General features: G+C 51.3%; 1 protein-coding gene across 2 annotated transcripts in view; it reads left to right on the forward strand.

The window, feature by feature from the left end:
• The window catches only part of PLXNA4 (plexin A4), a 437,461-nt gene that overhangs the window by 318,785 nt on the left and 98,799 nt on the right, over nucleotides 1-19,877 (forward strand). For both annotated transcript variants that reach the window (XM_050323730.1, XM_050323731.1), the window contains exons 6-9: nucleotides 10,642-10,765; nucleotides 14,060-14,213; nucleotides 16,808-16,907; nucleotides 19,532-19,646. In XM_050323730.1, the coding sequence (XP_050179687.1) occupies nucleotides 10,642-10,765; nucleotides 14,060-14,213; nucleotides 16,808-16,907; nucleotides 19,532-19,646 (493 nt within the window). The remainder of the gene's footprint in view (nucleotides 1-10,641; nucleotides 10,766-14,059; nucleotides 14,214-16,807; nucleotides 16,908-19,531; nucleotides 19,647-19,877) is intronic.

The raw sequence follows: 19,877 nt of genomic DNA on the forward strand, positions 1-19,877 counted from the left end.
TTTTTTTAATTTTCTTTCAAACGACTGTAAGTGAATTCAGTGCGGGGAAAGTTATTTTCCTGCCTCCTCAGAGACAGAAGCTTGTATTACTCAGGTAGCCTTCAGCTGAGTCCTCAGGGGTTTTTCCATCTTCGTGTGAAGCTCAGCCTTTCATGGGCAGGTGGCAGAAAGCAGATTCCAGGCAGATTCCTGTGATTTCCTTCCTCGTGGACCACCACAGTTCTCTGCACTGCCTGCCTTTGGCTGGAGTTCTTCCTCCTGCTCGTGGTTTTGTGCTCTGAGTTGCAACTCCTGCTTTTAAGCTACCGGGCTCAATTTGTTCAGCAGCAAAAGGACTTGGAGGGCTGTGATTTAAGGGACAGCAAAGCAGAGGCCCTGCAGCTTCAGAGACATTCTTTCCTTGTGTGTTTGACCTTTGCAGGAGGTTGGAAAGGGTCGGTGCATGGAGGCAGGTGATACCCATCCTCCCACGTGTCAAACACGCAGGATGGCTTTTTTCAGGTTGCTTCTACAACGGGGAGTGATTAAGGATTAGATATTAGGAAGAAATTCTTGCCTGTGAGGAGTGGTGAGGCCCTGGCACAGGTTGCCCAGAGAAGCTGTGGCTGCCCCATCCCTGGAAGTGTTCAAGGTCAGGTTGGACAGGGCTTGGAGCAACCTGGGATGGCTGAAGGGGGTTTGGAACAGGGTGATCTTTAAGGTGCCTTTCAATTGAAGCCTTTCCACGAGTCTGTGGCTCCTGGAGGAACATTTCCACACTCTCCTCCCCTTGTGCCAGCCGAACGATTTCCAATTCTTCATCGGCCAAAGGCTCCGAGTTTCCCGGGATTTGCATGCGAAATGCTCCCGTTCATCTCGGGCTTGGACGAGCCATCAAGGAAAGCTCGTCAGGGCTCTGCCAGCGGAGGCACAAAGGTGTGTACACACAAATCGCCCGGTCCGTGGCTGCACCCCGGCCGTGCCCGAGCCGGGCTGGTCCTCGGGGCCACCTCTGACCCTTTGTTCCCACGCTGGGGCTGAGGAGCAAGGTCGCATTCGATGCACCAACCCAGCCTCCCCCAGGCGAGATTAGCGGGGACAAGACAATCCGCAGCTCTGGAAAACTTGGGAGGGGGGCGAGGGGAAGGAGAAGGGGGCGTGAAATCCCCCAAAGCAGGGGGGAGGGATGCTGGTTATGGAGCGCTTGGCTTTGTAGGGCGGCAGTCGGAGAAGTAAATCCCTTGCACCCACGCCCCCGTGGGGCTCCGGGGGTGGGCTCAGACAATTGCGGGGATGGAGGGAGGAGCCCACCTGGGGACAGAGATAAGGGGCGGGCGAAGGGGGGGGGGGGATATTGTCGTTCTGCTGCATAAACCGGGAGGGTTATCAGGGCAGAAACTCGGCTTCTATTACCATGCATTAGAATAGATTAGCAGGCAGAGCAATTAGCAGCCTCCCTCTGCCTGGCCAAGTGACAGGGCGGTGGTGGGAGCAGGAGGCAAGTGGGAAGAGGCGGCTTTGGCAGGGAAACGTTTCCCTCCCTGAACTGCAGCCCAAGAACAAGGATGGAATTCTGGTCTTTCCCCCCCTCCCCCTTCCCCCGCAGGGCTGCCCCGCTGGGACATTGGGGGTGAGCTTTGGTTAATGGTCTGAAACTTTTCTGTGGCTTGTGGTGCCTGAAAAATTGCCCTGGAGAGATGTAAAGCTCCAAAGAGTGAATTTCAGCTTTCTTGAGTTACCTCTTCCATGTCTCTTTGGAAGAATCCCCAGATCTCTTGGTCTACAAATGCCACCTGTTAAAAATCCCACTGCTTTTACTTCCCCCTTTCCCCAGCTCATCTTTGATGTCCAAACAGCAGGGTTTTTGGGAGATGAGCCTGTTTGTGGTTAGAGACAAAGATGAAAACAAGGATCCAGCTCCTTCCTCAGAACCATATGAATTTACTGAGAAAACTTCCCCTCCTCTCACTGCCAGGGCAGGTTTCCCAGGAATGATCCTGTGAATTATCTCAGCTCCAATTTGTTCCCTTTTCCTGTAGCATCTCCTGCCTTTCTGTCTAGAGTGGATTATCCCGGACAGTGGGTAAAATTTAACTCCCTGATTGCAGGGAAAGCTAAATTCCAGCTGTGCTCTGGGCAACCTGGAGGCCAGAAGGGGAAGACAGGGAGGGGAGTGGGGTATTCTCCACCTGACCACAGAAAGTTTAAGGTCAATTATGTCTGAGTCTCGACATTTATGGCATTCCTATTCTTAGGACCCCGGGGGAGCCTGGAAATGTCAAAACATTGCTAAAACTGACCTTAAACTTTACATGTGAGTGGGACTGAATCTTCTCCCTTTTCCTGGCTCTGGCCAGAAAATTGCTTTGGCTCCAGCAAGAGGGAAAGGCAAATTTCAGCTGCTCCCTCCTTCCCCAGCCTTGCTCCCCCCTGGTGATAAAGCCATCTCAGGAGACAACAAAGCTGGCTCTGCACGTTGGCCAGACTTTGGTAAAACAAACCTCTTATTCCATCCCCAGATTCCTTTAATTGCTCTGTTCTTGTCTCACCCTTCTTTCCAACTGGGAAATCAAAGGCTTTTCCCCAATAAAAAACGAAGCTGTCATATTGGATTTCATCCTGAAAGAGGGACCAGGCTAATGAGACTGATTCAGAGCATCAAAACCAGATGCCTCTGATCTCCAGAGCCTCCCAGAGCCACGGATCTGTGTGTCCTGCAGGCCCTTTCCCGGGCTCCTGTCCCCAGTCCTGGATAAAAATGCCATTTGAGGGTTTGCTCTTGGCTTCCACGGAGCTCCCTCTGCTGATCGCCTCGCAAAAGGCATCTCAGACCTGCCTGGTCTTCGAGGAAACATCCCCTCCCTCCTCGGAGCAAGGACAGGGACTCTTGGGTGATGGATGTGAGGGTGGATTGGGACACCGGTGGGACACCAGCTCGGGGTTGTTTGGGAAACGGGACCCACTGCCACCAACTCCTGGCTTTGTGTAGGGAGAGGGAAACCCACGGGCTGCAGTGATGCCAGAGAAGTCTCCCTGTCACCTCCCAGGCTCTGAACCTGCTCCAGCTTTTCCCAGGACAAAAATGCTGGTGTGGTACAAGACCAAAGACTTTGAGGGACAGTGGTTCCTTCTGTTGTTTCGTTTTGTAGGAATCATGGAATGGTTTGGGTTGGAAGGGACCTTAAGGATCATCAGGTTCCAATCCCCTGCCATGGGCAGGGACACCTTCCACTAGCCCAGGTTGCTCCAAGCCCTGTCCAACCTGGCCTGGGACACTTCCAGGGATGGGGAAGCCACAAGTCATCCTTGCCTTTTGGGGACAAGCAGAGCTGCTGCTGGGCCTGCACCCCTGCTAGATTTCAGATTCCCAGTTTGTTGGTCTGGGCTGAGCTGGGGGTGCAGGATCCTGCTCAATGTGACTCTTGCCAGGTACCTGCTGGAACAGCCACCTCAGTGTGGGCTCTGGCTGGGCTGGGGAATCTCAGATTTCCCCTTGGAGACGAAGAGGTGGAAGAAATGGAAAATCACTGGGTCTTAGCCTGTCTTGATCCACGACAGATAGGACCATTTGGGCTGTTCAGGGTCCTCAAACTGACCCCTAAATCAGATTTCCCTGAAAGTTTCCTGTCATCCTCTCTATCTTCCTCCCGAATTTTCTTCTTGGATTTATCTATCCAGCATACTGGGATAAGGAGACCACTGGAGGTGGTGATAAGAGAGAAGGAGGCTGTCTCTCAGCTTTGCCATCAAACACGGGTGCTCCACGTCCCTCTTCTGCCCTACAAACCCACCCGAGTGGCCACAGTGAGCCTTGAAATGCAGAAGCAGCCAAAAGGAAAAAAAAAAAAAATAAATGCTGTGCATCAAAGGGTGGGGAGGCTTCTCTAAAAGGGATTGGTTTCTTTGGAGTTTAGTTCTAGACATTTATTTTTTATAGTGTTAGTTCCTGCATTAAAAAAAAGTTTTAGAGTGCGCTAATTGCCATTTGGGGGGGAAAAAAAAACAAAACCAAATGCTCTGTTCTGAGTAGGAATTTCTGATCACGTCCAATCACCACTGTTTTGTCTTGAAATTTGTTATTAATTAGCAAACTTGCAGATAAGACCTTTTCCATTGCCAGAAAACTGACTCTTTTTTTTTTTTTTTGGTCTCATATTAAAAAAAATCACATCTTTTAGTCTGCTTCTGGGGAAATTATGGGAAAGGAAAAGGAAACAGGATCCTGCAGGGATGCTCTGGCTCGGGTCTGAAGAGCATCCGCAACTCTGCCAACCTTCCTCTGGTTTGAGGAGCTAAGAAATCAGGAGCCACCCAAAGCAAACTCAGGTGTTTCAGGGAGTGGTGGAGTGGAGAGGTGGACCAGAAGTGTGAGAGGCAGGGAAATATCCCCCTTGGAGACACTTGTCCCACCCCACTGCTCCCATGGGGGTGACCTCACCTATGGAGCCAGGCTGGGAGAGCTGGGGGGGTTCCTCTGGAGAGGAGAAGGCTCCAGGGAGACCTGAGAGCCCCTTACGGGGCCTAAAGGGGCTCCAGGAGAGCTGGAGAGGGACTGGGGACAAGGGCCTGGAGGGATAGGAAGAAGGGGAATAGCCTTCACTGAAAGAGGGTACATTTAGATGAGATATTAGAAAGAAATTTTTGGCTGGGAGGGCAGGAAGGCTCTGGCACAGGTTGCCCAGAGAAGCTGTGGCTGCCCCATCCCTGGGAGTGTCCAAGGCCAGGTTGGACAGGGCTTGGAGCAACCTGGGCTAGTGGAAGGTGTCCCTGCCCATGGCAGGGGGTTGGAATGAGATGAGCTTTCAGCTCCCTTCCAGCCCAAACTATTCTATGATTCTGTTACCTCAGTCAGCACTTGGCAACTCTCCTGCTCCCTTCTTCATGACAGCAGCGTCTGTCCCCCAGTTTTCTCGCTGTTCCTACCTTTTGCATGGCCAGAAGACATCTTCCTTCCACCTTCATCTTCCTGACCCAGCCTCCACCCCCTGCAGGTGTTGTGATCACAGCCACTTTACCCCCATCAGCCCAGAGCAAGGATCAGGGCCCCACTAGGTTGGGCACGAGGGAAACAAAGACACAGCCAGAAAGAAGTGAGATTGAAAAATAAAAGTCATGTTTTTGGGGTGTGGCGGGCTTTGTGTGTGGGAGTTGAGGGTGTTGATTTGGGTTTTATTCTCCTGCAACAGGATGATGGAGATGAGAGGCAAAGGCAGATGAAAGAATGTCTGTGGCACACACGCCTTAGAATCACAGAAGGCTTTGGGTTGGAAGGGACCTTAAAGATCATCCAGTTCCAACCCCCTGCCATGGACAGGGACACTTTCCACTCAACTAGGTTGCCCAGAGCCCCAGCTGGCAGCCCTTTTTTCCCCCACTGCTTGTAGGGAAAACAAATAGCTTGCAGGTGTAGACACACCCCACCAAATCCTTCTTTTACCTGGTGTATCCAGGTGCACAGAGCTCTTGTGACTGTGCTGAGCCTCTCCAAAGATTTCTGGGCTCCAGCTCAACCATGATCTCTTGAACACCAAACCAGGACCTTCACCTCATCCTCAGGAGACCTGGGAATTGCTCTGCTCCCCGGCACAGCCGTGGCTGTGCCTCACTTTCCTGTCTCTGCCTGGTAATATTGCAACCTCACTGAGGTATCACGAAGTTTAATTAGCTCCAGGTAAAGCCCTTGGAGATCCTCGGATGAGAGACCCTGCAGAAGCACCAAGTATTAATTTAACATTATTAAAATAATTGGGTAGTGGCTGGTGAACAGAGGGTTAGTGTTAGCAGGATTTATTCTTAATGGGAGACGAGGAGGAAAGAACATTCCTCATGGTTCAGTGGTAGGACCAGCTTCTTAGTGTTTGTGCTAATGGTTTTGGACAAAGCAGGACACTTGCAATTGTGAGAGAAGCAGCTGGTAATGAAGTAGCAGCTGCTATTAAGACACACAGAGAAGCGCAGTGCCTGCACCACGATCTTATTCAAATAAGTTCAGGAGTGGGAAATGCTCTTTTAGGTGCCTTAAGTGTAATGTGATGCCACTGGGTGGGAGTTACACATCAGGTAATTGCAGCATGAATAGCAAGGGAATGAGGGTGTAGGGCAGGGGAAGTGATCCCTGCTCGCTGACATCCCCAGCATGTTGCAGTTGCAGGGATTTTATTCCAGCAAAACAGTTATTGGCAGCACAAGGTATTTTTTTTTCTTCCTAAACCGTAGTAGACACACCAGATGAGAGCAGAGCAGAGCAGAGTCACAGGAACCTCTCAGAGCCCAAAACACACCTTGACTCTCCACAGAGACTACAGGAATGGTGATTTGGGGTTATTTCATTACCCCTCTCAGGGTCTGAGTGCAGACAGCTGCCTTCCAGGTGACCACTTTTATGAGGGGGCACTTGTGTCTGGAGGTACTTACTTTTGCCTCTATTTACAGTTTGCTGAACTTTTGGGGCTGCAGTGTCCCCTCTGGGCAGTGCCTTCAGCAGCTGGGTGCTTTGTCACATTTGTTTCTGCGTCTCAGCCTTCACCACTCAGGGATTTGGGATTGCTGCTGGAGGGCAGCACTTGGCTCTGCACATGCTGGAACAATTTTCTCTGCTGTCTCACCCCACTCTTGGGGGAGGGCAGAACATTTCTGGCAGCACAGAGGAAGACTGGAAGCTTTATGGCAGGTACCTTTTTGTGCTCCCCTGAATCACAGATTTACAGAATGGTTTGGGTGGGAAGAGACCTTGAAGATCATCTCATTCCAACCCCCTGCCATGGGCAGGGACAACTTCCACTAGACCAGGTTGCTCCAAGCTCTGTCCAGCCCACCCTTGGACACTTCCAGGGATCCTGGGGCAGCCACAGCTTCTCTGGACAACCTGTGCCAGGGCCTGCCCACCCTCACAGGGAAGAATTTCTTGCCAATATGTTTTGTTGCGCAGGGAGAGGAGAGCGTGGAAGTGAGGGAGGGGGTCTGTGGAAGGTGATGTTGAAATGCACCCCTCAGCTGGGTGTGTTCAGCATTCCAGACAGGCCATGTTCCTCCAGGAATCACAGATTCATGGAAAAGCTTAAGATCACCCATTTCCATCCCCTGCCATGGGCAGGGACACCTTCCAATATCCCAGGCTGCTCCAAGCCTCGTCCAACCTGGCCTGGAACACTTCCAGGGATGGGGCATCAACAGCTTCCCTGAGCAACCTCTGCCAGTGCCCCACCACTGTCTGAGTAAAAAATGTCTTCCTAATACCAGCCTAAATCGTCCCTCCTTCAGGGTAATCCACCACAGGGAAAACCCACCACGTTTCACCTCTGAGGAACCTCAGCTGCAGGGGCTGGGCACACACCTTGGGAGAGTGTGGGGTGTCAACCCACAGGATGCTCCTCCTGCTCCAGCTCAGAGAAGGTGTTCACAGAAGAGGAGGTGGGGAGACCATGGGCAGAAGGCTCTGGAGAAGAGCCCTCATCCCTCTCTCCTGCATGGACCAACCTGCAAAACCCACTGGCAGGCAGCTGCATTCCTTTAGTCTTGATTCCTGCAGCAGCTGGGATCAGCTCCCTGGGGGGAATTGAGTTGCTGTGATGTTGACCCCAGAGCCTGAACCCTGATGGTGAACCCAGAGCCAGCTGGGCAGAACTCCCCCATCATCAGGCTCAAGCACAGGCACAGTTGGGTGTTCTGGGGGTTTTTAAATTGAGAAACACAGTTGAAAAAGTCACAGAGTCAAAGTCAGAAGTTGGGAAGTGGCAGAACTGAGGTCGTTGTAGAAGAAAGGAATAATAACCTGTGATCCTCTAATTAAAGTCCAGCTTTCAGTGTGGGAGTGCAGGGAGCAGAATTGGAAGTGCAGAAGCTCCTTTCAGTCTGGCTGTCCCTAATTCCTGAGGCTCTGACACTGCAACCTTAATGTTTTATTAAAACCAGGCTTAATTTGGTTTTTCATAATTTCATTATTATTTGGATTGGCAACACACCCCTATGACAGATATTAAGGCTTCAAGGCACATCAATCAAATATAGGGTGAGTTTTTGGTCTGAAAAGTTACATGGTTTAAATGTGTGTAACCTGTAAACAGCAAGATAAGATGTGGATTATTTTATTTGTGATCAGTGATGGGATTAGGAATACAAACCATATTCCTAGATGATTAATTTACATCCATAGACTTGAATTGAGCCTGGGTATCTGCCCATTAAATTTTAGAAAATCCAGATATTTCTGTTATGCTACAGGTAGAAGAAATAAAAGGGAGGTAACAGGACACCTTGAAGAATTTGGGTGCTTTTGTGTTCACAAGACCAGAAAGGGTTTCCTTCCACACTATTCTCAGGAGAAGAATTCCCACACCCTGCAGAGCTTTCATAGGATTGCTGTGGCTGTTTGTTTTGTGGAAGTGCTTAGAAAAATCTCAGGTCAGCGTTTTGCCACTTGGCTTTCGTGCCACCATAGGGGACTCACGGTTTTGGGAGCAGTTAATCAGATATTGGTCCAACCCTCTGGAGAATGCCTGCTTAAAATTCCTGATCCAGCATGTGGAGGCACTAAAGGAGAGTTAATGGGATGGAGGCTCCTGAGGAACAGAGAGCAGGGGCTGCAGTGCTGCTCTTGCTCTCTCAGACCTGCAGAGCAAACCCAGAGAGTGCTGAGAATGGCAGAGATCTATCTCCCTTTATGACTCCTGCCTCTGGAAATGCACAACTTTCCTCTGCCAGAAAGATGGAGAAATTGGAGTTTGAAATTGGGGTGTTTGTTTCATCTGGTGTCAGCCACTGGAGAGAAGCCAAGCCCTAAAGTTTTTAGGTCACCCCAAGGTTTTTAATGTTAGGGTTACCCATATATTGAGGGTTTTTTTCATGTGTTTCCATGGATCTGCAAATCCCCAGGTAGGTGCAGTCCCTTCTCCAGGGAACAAGGACACTGAGGGGTGATCTTGGAGCTAAAGCTCCAGCAGCCCCCACCAGTTTGTGTGCTCTCCCAACCAAAACTCTGAAGTCTGGGAGCAGGTGAATAATTTAACAGCCACACTTAGTCTTTATAGCTGATTTTAATGGGGGGTAATAGCACTGCTAATAACAAAATCCATTGAAGACACCCTGTGCAAGTCCATAACATTAACTTAATGGCAAAAGGTAATTGGCATGCAGTTGGAGCTGTCCTTTTGGATTAACCCCGTGGATTTCCAGGCAGGCGCCTTCCTTGGAGCAGTGGCCTTGGGCAGCTTCATGTGGAGTGAAATGCAGATGTGGTTCATGTTAAGCAAAGGCAAATCTGGATGGAAACAGGGCAAAAAGCTCCTAGTTCACGTGTCTGGCTTGTGTTTACACCAGAGAGGTGGGAAGAGAGGCAGGGATGGGACTGAAAGCACCAACAGGGAGTGGGTGGTGTGAGCTCTGAGGGCCTGTGCAGCCCAGGTGTGTGCACCCACCACTCTCACTGAACTGCCACTCATTGGGAACACCAGAAGTTTCAGGATTCAACCCTCAGCACTTCTAGTCAGGCATTTTCAAAGCAGACATCAAAAGCTTCTTAGTCTGCAGAGACTACTGAGCAGCTGCTGGGCAATGGCTTGGAGTGTGGCCCCATCCCCTCAGACAGGTACCAGGAGCCCAGAGGTACCAAAGGAGTGGCCAAAGCAGGGCCAAAAAGCAGCTTCTCTACAAGGTAGAGAACCCTGCCTAAGATGTCCCACTGCCCTTCAACAGAAGAGTTTTCAGGGCTGTGGGTTTGGCCAAGGGAAGGTTGTGCTGTACCTGCTGGGCGCCTTCTACCCATCACCCTCCCTCTTTTCACGGTGTCCTTGCAACTCCCCAGCCTGCTGAGCGCTCCCATGGCTGCTAGCACTGGAGTCAGCACTCTCAGGGACATGCTGGGATTCTTGGGGTTGTCCTTTTGCAGAGCCAGGAGTTGGACTGGATGATCCTTGTGGGTCCCTTCCAACCCAGGATATCCTTTGACTGTGATTCCATGAACTGGAGCTCTCCAGGACGTGAGTTCTCCATCTAGTGCAATCCCAAAGAGAACAGAACTGACTTTCCACCCAAAGCTGTCGCTCCTCCCATGTCCCAGGGTTGTCCTCACCCTCCCAGCCTGACTCTGTGTTAACCCTGTGTTATGATCCAGTTATTAAAATTATTAGAAATGCCTCTGCCTGAATTAAGGTGCAAATGAGACCAGATGCCAAAGTCAGTAGTGTGGGGTTTTATTTAATGGCAAATGTGAGACAGAGAAAGAGAGATGGAAAGAAATAGGAAAAAGGAGGGGAGGGGAAGAAGAAAGGGAATGACAAGAGAGAGATTTAAATAGAAAATGCATCACCACTCCATGTAACCCGGTGGCATCCCGTGGCTCTGGTTCTTCTGGTCTTCTTGGTGGTGGTGATGATCCCAAAAACAGAGTCCTGGTGGGCAGGTGAAGCTTTGCAGTCTCCTGTGGCAGGCAGCTCCTCTGGTGGTGGGAGGCCTCAGGAATGAGTCTGGGGGGCACTTTGGGGGTTCTTTGATGGTTTATAACCCTACTCAGCTGCCTCTCAGGTGAATGCCCCGCGTGCACGTGGCCTTCCCGGAGCAGGGGGTTACTCCTTTGACCAAAACCAAAGTCTTCCTATGATTTTTGACAACGTTTAAGACGTTGCCAGCGCTTCAGTCCGTCACCCCCCTGTCCCTCTGTGTCCCCAGGTGCACGAGGAAGGAGCGGTGCGAGCGCTCCAGCGAGCCGCGGAGATTCGCCTCGGAGATGAAGCAGTGCGTCCGGCTCACCGTGCACCCCAACAACATCTCCGTGTCCCAGTACAACGTTCTGGTGAGGAATGCTCGGCCCTGCCCCACCTCCCCCTCGAGTTTTAAGCTGCCCACGCGGTGTGACAGCCAGGGAAGGACCGGTGGCTTGATGCGAGAGGTTCTCCAGAGTCCAGAAACTTCCTTTCTGGCACAGAGAAAGATTTGCCGTGGGAGGCCTTGGTTATCCCCTGTCTGGAAGCCTAGGAAGGGGCTAGAAATAGTCTTCCCTGTTTGCTGTGAGCAGCTGAGGGCAGCTCTGAAGGCATTCTGTGCCCTGCAGGTGTTGTGGGCAGCCGGTGTAGCCTTTCTGCTTCCCTGGGACAGGGATTTGTTTATGCCTTTAGGACAAGGAACGTCATCATGGTTGGAAATTGTATCCTTGAAGAAAGACAAATGAGGGGTACCATGAGTTCTTTCAATGAGCCCCAAGTTCCCGTCATCTTGGGTGGAAATATCTCCTTCAAAGACACCAAAACTTCCACCCTGCTGCAGCTCCAGCACAGTGTGGGCAGCAGAGCAGAGAGGCAGGATGATGTGCAGAGGAACCAAAGACTCCCAAGGATCATGGTGTCTCTTGTGACTGTCCACAGCACGAGGTTTCACCCTTATGGCCTTGAGTTACTTGGTCAGCACCCAACAAAGCCACACAGTGAGTGCTGGCAGAGCAGCAGATGATCCTGATCATTTCCTGGGCTTAAGGCAGGAAATCTCTGCTGAAGATCTGACCAGCCTGTGGTTTCTCTGCTGACTTGTGGCAGCAGTACCTTGTGTGGTGAGATCCCAACATGCTCCAAGAAGGAGGCAGAGACCCATTTCATTCAGCCTGCCAGAGCTCTGTGGTTTTGGCCATGCTAGTTTGGGCTGGAATTAAGTTGATAATCCAGGCCCTAAAAGCTCCATCTCTGTGTGAGTTTGTCATTAAACCCCACACCCTGAAAGGTCCAAATGGAATTGCTCAGGGAGCAGCTGCCAGACACCTTCCAGGTGGATGGTTTTGGAGTGCTGGGACTATTTCAGTGACAATGAAATCAGCCTTTCAAAGCCTGCATGTCCAAGCATTGCTGCTTTGTTTCAGCCTCTTAACTTTGCTGTGACTTTACTTTCCTAGGCTTCAAACAAAACTGATCTGAGACATCTTAACTTCTTTGTTCTTCTGGGAGTTCAAGGTCTCCTTTTCTTATTCTCTCAGTAGTTGTTGAATTCTTTCATGTTGGAATAAATCCTGGGGGACTGGCTGGCTCAGGGAGACTGGAAATGATAACAGAATAAAAGACCTTTACCTCTGGGTTACTCCCAGGGCGAGACAGCCCAGAGCTGCTGGGGTCAGAAGTTGCCAAAATCTATCTGTTTCCCAGAAAAGTGCATGAATATTTTGGTGGGAGTCACCAGGGAGATAAACTGGTGACTCAGCTCATCCGGTCACCACAGAGACTTTCTTGGCAAAGTTGGAGGGAACAGCAGCAAAAATGGCTGGTGGTATCCTTATGGAATCTCACTTGGCTTCTGGCAAAGTGATACTGAGGCAGAGAGTTGTGTGGTCAGCCAATCTTTTAAATTTTGGGCACCAACAGGGGCTTGGAAAATTTTAACTGAATCTGTTTCAGTGCAGTGCTGCTGCTCTGGGATTCATGAGAAGAGCTCCTTGCTGGGGCAAGGATCCATCCTTCCCTCACTGGAACAGCTCCAGAACAGGAGTGTGGGATGTAGGACTTCTTGTGTGTCCAGAGTGTGCTCTGGCTCGTGGCATTTGTGGCCAAGCACTTGTGGTCTGTCCACTGGTGTCACCTCCTGCATGGCACACCTTCATTCTGCATCATCCGTGCTCAGAAAGGAACTTGCTGAGCAGAACAGTTTTCCCTTCTCCATTGCCAGCAGGGTGTCAGTGAGCAGGGAGAATGGATTCAGCCTGTGTGCTAAATCCATCCAGATATCTGAAACTTCTTCCTACTCCCCACCCAAGACTAAAAGAAAAATCACCTTTCCCATTGCCCAAAAATGATCAGTGTCTATAAAACCAAGACAACCTACTCTCACAAAGGCCTAGTGTCAGCCAGGGCTAAGGCCTGTCTGCTCAACCTTTCTCCCTGGTGTTGCCTGGTGGGAAGAAACAGCTCCGACTTTTCCCTAAGTGAGGAAAACGCAGTGTGTGGGAGCAGTAAGAGTTCTGTTGTGTTCTCATCCTGCCCTGCTTTGTCACCTGGACTGACCTCTGTTCTTTGTGCTGGTAGAAACAACACTTCAGCATGCATCTGTGTCTCCTCTCAGTGGCTGTCACCTCAGATGGGGCCTCAGGTAGCTCGTGGAGGAGGCTGGTGTGGAGAGCATCTGTGTCTAGTGGTTGGCTCTAGTGTTTGGTCACAAAAACGCTAAATTTATACTAATTAATGGGTCATCAGTGGGTGCTAAAGTCCCCTGGGATGGTTCTCAGTGTTCAGGCACGATCTGGTGAGTAGAGCAGGACCCTCAGTGCTGGAGGGCTGTGGTGCAGGACGGTGGCTGGTCTGGGAAGTCGGCACCACGGCGGTGCTTCTCCAAAGCGTGGACATGGTGGAAAACAGCCACGAGATTCCTTCTCCCACGACCACGAGCAATGACACAGCAATGCCAGAGGCTCTGAACTCCGAAAACACGGTCAATCCCTCCTTCAAGGCTTTTATACGTCTGGCAGGTCCCCTAGAGCCAACTGCTCCTTTGGTGGGATGGGCAGGAGAGGTTTGCTGTGCCTCTAGAGACAGTGGTGCTTTTGTGGTGGACTGAAGGCTGTAACTAGACTCTCCTCACACAGGAACTTGGTGACAGAGTGCTCCCCACCTGCTGATGCTGGGAGAGCAGCCCGTAGAGAGTTAGACTGGAGCGCTCCAGTTTCTCTGGAGTCTGCAGAGAGCCTCTTGTGAGTAGCAGTTCACCTTCCTCAGAAACCGCGGGCCCTGGGGCCACCACCGCCCGGGGCTTCACTGCTGGCTCCAAAGACTCCCTGCCTAACCTGACACTTGCATGACAGATAGTGAGCACTCCCCCACCCCTCCACTGACCCAGCCAGCACTGGGATGCAGTGCAGGTGTCCCTGCACAGCCACAAACCACTTGTGTCGGCATCAGCATCGGCATCTCATCCCCTTCCCTTCCACTGAATCCCCTCTCCTGAATCGCTGCTTTCTGTTGAAGGAGGATGCTCTCTCTAGCAAGAGGCTCTTTGTCTGACCTCTCCAGTGTAATTCTCTCCTGCTGACCCAGCTCTGTTTTTTGGCTTAGTGTTGTCTCCTTCTTCTTTTTTTTTTTCTCTGTCTTTTCTCCTCTTGCTCCATCTTTGCTTGCAGCTGGTCTTGGAGACCTACAACGTCCCCGAGCTGTCAGCAGGAGTCAACTGCACCTTCGAGGACCTTTCAGAGATGGATGGCCTGGTGGTGGGCAGTCAGATCCAGTGCATCTCACCAGCTGCCAAAGAGGTGCCCCAGATCATCACAGAGAACGGTGAGTGTCCCACAGCTCCCCTGCCTGCACCATTCCTCCCTCCCTGAGTGTTTTAAGCTCCTCACCCCACATCCCCTGTGTCTCTCCTGCTTTCTCCCAAAGCAGGATTTGGCTCGTGGCAGCCTGAGGGCAGGGTATGGAAAGCACTGGGCTTGGTGGGAAGCTGGTGGAGCTGCCCAGCAGCACACTGTGGCATGAGCTGTGTGAATTTGCCTGTGTTTCTGTGTGCACAAGTGTTGAGCTGCGACACCAGCACCTGCCCTAAGGTGCCTGTGTGTGTGACACGAGGTGTTTTCAGACTGCCACCGAGTGGCAGTTACATATATTTAGCCAAGACAAGACATGGAGGTGGGATGTTCCCTCACCTTTTGCCCATGCTGGTGTTACACAACCTGGGGAACGAGGCTGTACATGCTCTCAGCACATCCCAACCCGTGTAGCTGCCAGAAAGTCCTGCACACCTGAGTGATCCCGTCTGTAAATTCATCCTGCTCCTCCCAGATGTAGTTCTCTGTGCTCAGTTCCCTACTCCTGGCCTTTACTGCCTCCAGCTGTTCCAGACTTGCTGCTGGCTCCCTCTCTTAAAGTGGTTCAGCACAGAAAAACACCTTGTCTCCAAGGATACTTCCCCCATCCACAACTTCCTGCCCTTTTTTTGTTCCCGTTTTTTACAAGAACACTTGTGGCTCTTTGCTATAAAAACCTCGGCCCTGCTGATCACCCAGAGGATGCTGTCATTCTTGTCCTCGGCTTCTTGTGAAAACTTACTGTAAGTTTACCTCTGAGGATCCTCAAACCCGCAGAAAATGAAGTGACATGAGCTGTCAGTGTTCCCTGAGCGTCACACAGCCGCATGTGCTCTCCTTTTGGTCCCAAAACAAGCCCCCAGAAGGCTGTTACCGCTTTCAGGTCCTGCTGAGTTATCAGTCGTGTTTATAGATGCCAGAAACTATTTCCTTGGCAGGGACATCTGTCCCAGGCCGGGCTACAATCAACCAGCAAATAAAAATAGCAGTGGAAGCTGGAGGCAGGACAAGAGAGATTTATGTGTGGTGTGGTTTCAGAGAAGCAGCTTGGAGCAACTTCAGCAGCTGGTGCTCCACACCTTGCACAGAGCAAGTGCTCCATGCACAGAGCCAGGGGCTGGATTGGAACCAAGGGATGTGTGGCTCTGTCACATGTCTGATCCCTGGGGCCATCCAATCCTTGCATCCTGCTTTAAAATGCGTGGAAGGTGCTGCGAAGTTGTTAAAGAAGGTGTGGTGATGGCAGAGCTGTGGGAGCTGGTGGCACCAGGTGGGCAGCAGAGCCCAGCACTGGCAGGAAAATGTGTTTAGTGAAGTGTGTGGTCTGTGCAGTGTCTGTGTGTGTGTCTATGAGTCTGTGTGTGCCTGAAGGAGGGTGGGTGCACAGGTGGCTGCACCTTGTGATGGACTGTCCGGTTTGCTTTGTCCTGATTCATTCGTGAATCTTTAGGTGAGGAGGAAAATAGTGGAATCATAGAATTATACAGTGGTTTGGGCTGGAAGGGAGCTGAAAGATCACCCAGTTCCAACCCCCTGCCATAGGCAGGGACACCTTCCACTATCCCAGGTTGCTCCAAGCCCTGTCCAACCTGGCCTTGGACACTTCCAGGGACAGTGGAAGCAGCAACAGCTTCTCTGGGCAACCTGTGCCAGGGCCTCCCCACCCTCACAGGGAAGAATTTCTTACTAATATCTAATCTAAACCTGCTCTCCTTCAGTTTGAGGCCATTCCCTTTTGTCCTATTACTACATCCCCTTGTGTAAATAGCATAGAAAGGGCCACCCAAATAAGTCTCAAATTAACTGTGGGTCAGTTTTCATGAAATTACTGCAATTACTGCACCCACTCCTTACCCACAACGATGGGCTCTAAGTAGTGGTTTTGGTGTTATGGGAACAGGTAGCAAGTGACTGCCCAGTTTGGGAGCAGTGGGAATGTGGAAATGGGGTTTAGGAGCTGAGGTTCCCATGGGTCCATGCCATGGAAATGGATAGATCCTTCTGGAAATGCAGTGGATTGCACGTCCCTCACACTGAGGTGGGTTCTTGGCAGCCAAAGGCTGAGGGGAATGGACCTTGAGGTTAATGGGAGGGGTGAGTGAACGTGGGAGAAATGTCCACAGGCCCTTTCCTTCTGGGGACATCAAATGAACCAGCAGCAAGGCAGAATTTTAAGGAGAATAGTCTGTTTTAACAGCCTCTGAATTCCAGGCACCTGCACTCATTCTTTGGGCTTAGCTTTCCTATTTGATGGCTTCAGTCACCATATTTTTGAGATTAGTGAGTTATGATCTAGACCTGCTGTCATCATCTAGCTCAGACTCTGCTCCCAGGTACACTCATTTCCAGTGGTGAACACGCACTCCATCACCTCAACACCAACAGAGAGGTCACTCTGTTGCAGAACTGGGCTTTGGAAGGATTTTATTGCACTTTCCACATCTATTGAGGACAGACCAGCTAAGGTGTTGTGGGACCAGCTCCAGGTTCAGGCTGGTGGCACGGCCAGCAGTGCTTAACTAGGCTGACAAAGCAGTCCCACACTGATGTGTCTGTTCTTCCCCCCAGGAGACCACCACATCGTGCAGCTTCAGCTCAAGTCCAAGGAAACGGGTATGACCTTTGCCAGCACCAGCTTCGTCTTCTACAACTGCAGCGTCCACAACTCGTATGTGCCTTTCCTTTGATCCCTGCTTCCCTTCCACCCCTGGATCTGCCACAGAACCCCCTGATGATGGGCATGTGTCCCTCAGGCAGCTGGTTAGGTGGGGAGGTGACATGGGGTCGGGGTCACCTGTGGGGTAGTCAGGATGATAGGGTCTTTCCCAAGATTATGGGGATGATTTGTGCTGCAGGCAGAGCGTCACATTAGGGGCAGTTTGGCACAGGATTGAGTCAGGACTGGGTCATGACCTCAGCACGTGGCCCCCTCGTCTTCCTGTTAAGCAGGTGTTTGTGGATGGCTGGATCCTGCCCGTAATATGCACCTCCAACCCTCACCCGTCCTGCCAGTCCCACCAGCCTGCCCCAGGTGGTTAATATGGGACTGGACTTTCCAGCTGGTTAATATGGGATTGGTCTTTCCAGTCTGGAAAGTTGGTTCCTGCCTGATGTGAACTGAGCAGGGAACACCTGGCTGGTTCCCTGAAAACCATCTTTTCTGTGCTGTGAGCCCCTTTCCTGCCTCACCCCCTATTTTTCTGGGGTTTAGCTGCCACCCAGGGCTGCTCAAGAGCTGCCCCACCAGAGCAGACCTGCAGCTCCCCCACGGAAAGCTGCTCTTCCAGGGGGATGATCCAGCCCTGAGCAAGGCTGGGCAGCTCTGTCCCCACCACTGAGCCTGTCCTGAAGTGCCAAAAGCACGTAATTACTGCGGCTCAGCAATTCACAAGGAAAGGCAATTCCTATTTCCGTGTTCCTGCTGCTTTGACAAACAGCGTCAGAAAGCAAGTGTTGGTGGGGAGAGCAGGAGAGATGGTGGTGTTAAATATTTATGGCATGTTTTGGTTCCTTTACTTGACAAACTATACTACACTATCCATTTTTAATTCGATGTATCAGAGCAAGCACTTGTTACCAGTTTGAAGAATAAGTTGCTGTACCAGAGCTGAGGGTGGATTGGAGCTGAGCAGGATTTCCCAGAGACAGGGGGGAGGGTGTGTGGATGCCTCTTGGGCTCAGACAAGCTCTGCTGGAGGCAATTTTTTCCCTCCTGCCCATTAAAACCCCAGTAAGAGCCAGGAAAATTTTCCCCCTTCAAGGTCCTTTCTGGTACTTCAGAGGCTGCAGCTTTATAGGATCATAAAGTCATTAAGGTTGGAAAAGACCTCTAAGATCTCCAAGTCCAACCATCAACCAGCACCACCACCACGTTCACCATCAAACCATGTCTTCAAGTGCCACATCCACAGGTTCTTTGAACACTTCCAAGGATGGGGACTCCACTACTTCCCTGAGCAGCTCATGCCAGGGCTTTACAACCCTTTAAATGAAAAATAATTTCCTAATACATTATAAACCTCCCCCTGGCACAGCTTGAGGCCGTTCCCTCTCCTCCTGTCCCTGTTCCCTGGGAGCAGAGCCCGATCCCCCTGAGCTCCCCCCTCCTGGCAGGGACTTGCAGAGCCAGAAGGTCCCCCCTGAGCCTCCTTTTCTCCAGGATGAGCCCCCCCAACTCCCTCAGGAGTTCTCCAGCCCCTTCCCAACTCCCTTCCCTTCCCTGCACACACTCCAGCCCCTCAATGTCTTGGGCATGAAGGTCTCCAGAGTGTGGGTGACCAGGGTTGTTCAGAGAGTTTGTTATGGCTCCTTTTGGTTGCTGGTGAGCAGACATATATTAAATTTAAAAAGAGGTGTGATGTAGGTGTAAGTCAGTGCTGTGACACAGCCAGGAGAGGTGTTTGCAGCTCTTACTCTGCAGAGCCCCCGGGGACAGGAGAGCAAAACCTTGTAAGGTGGAGAGAATGGCTCTTTCCTACATCCCAAGTAGGTGATGTCCTAAATATGCCCTCTGCTTCCCAGGTAGCTGCTCCAGTAGTCTTCATTTCTCTGCTGAGGTCAAGGATGGAAGAATACAGTTAATGTATTTGTAGGAGCCTCCTCCTCACCCTGGTCAGAACTCACGCTGATAAACCTGTGGCACACAGGGGGAGAAAATTCCCTGCTTCATCCTTGACTTTTTGATTTTGGTGCATCCCACTTGGTTTCTGGCCTCTGTGTGGGAGGATTAACCCCATGGGACTGCTGGTGCCCTGGGTTTGCCTTCCATGGGCATCACTCCTCCCACCAGTCCCTCAATTTGGCCACTTTCTCCTCATGTTCTCACAGCTCCCAGGGCACTGGTGCAGCTCAGTGTGGAGGCAGAAAGGCTGCAGTATTTCCCACCCATCCCCTGATCTGGCATTTTTTGTTACACTCAGGATTTGGGCAAAAAATGGGGGTGCCTCTTGTGTGTGAAGCCAAGGACTTGCTGGTAGTCTGAATGAAAGTTGTAACGGGGCAATCAAAATGCAAGAAATATTTATTGTTCCCCCAGCTGCAACGACACGAATGCAACCTAAATTAACTAATAAATATGAGATTCTTGTGATCCCAGTGACAACCAGCTCAGGCCGTGGCAAGCCCAGCACCATCCTGCAACCTGATGGTGTTGTGTCAAAAAAAACCCAAACAAACCAAACATGTTTGCCAGGCTGTGTTTCCCTCTGAGGAAGGCTCTCAGCCTCCAGGCCTGTCCTGTTGGCTGATGGGACCCTGCTGGCCAGGTGACTGGTGTTTCTCTTCTGTTCCCAGGTGTCTGTCGTGTGTGGAGAGCCCCTACAGGTGTCACTGGTGCAAGTACCGCCACGTGTGCACCCACGACCCCAGCTCCTGCTCCTTCCAGGAGGGACGAGTCAAGATGCCTGAGGTAGGCAGGGGCACAGCATGTGTGCCAGGGGTTGGTGTCACCTGCCAAACTAACAGCCCAGGAAGCCTTCTCCACCCCCAGTCCCACCCTCACCCTCCAGGAGACCCTCACCTCCCCTCTCCTCTCTGCTCTGCCAGACCCTCAGGGAGCTTCTCCCTGCCTTTCACACACTCCAGGGAGTGTGTTACCTTGGAAAATCATGACAAACTCTGGCACCAAGGGGCTGGGAGG

Source organism: Myiozetetes cayanensis, unplaced genomic scaffold (genome assembly GCF_022539395.1).
Source record: "Myiozetetes cayanensis isolate MyiCay16 unplaced genomic scaffold, myiCay2020 scf3, whole genome shotgun sequence".
NCBI classification, from domain to species: Eukaryota; Metazoa; Chordata; class Aves; order Passeriformes; family Tyrannidae; genus Myiozetetes; species Myiozetetes cayanensis.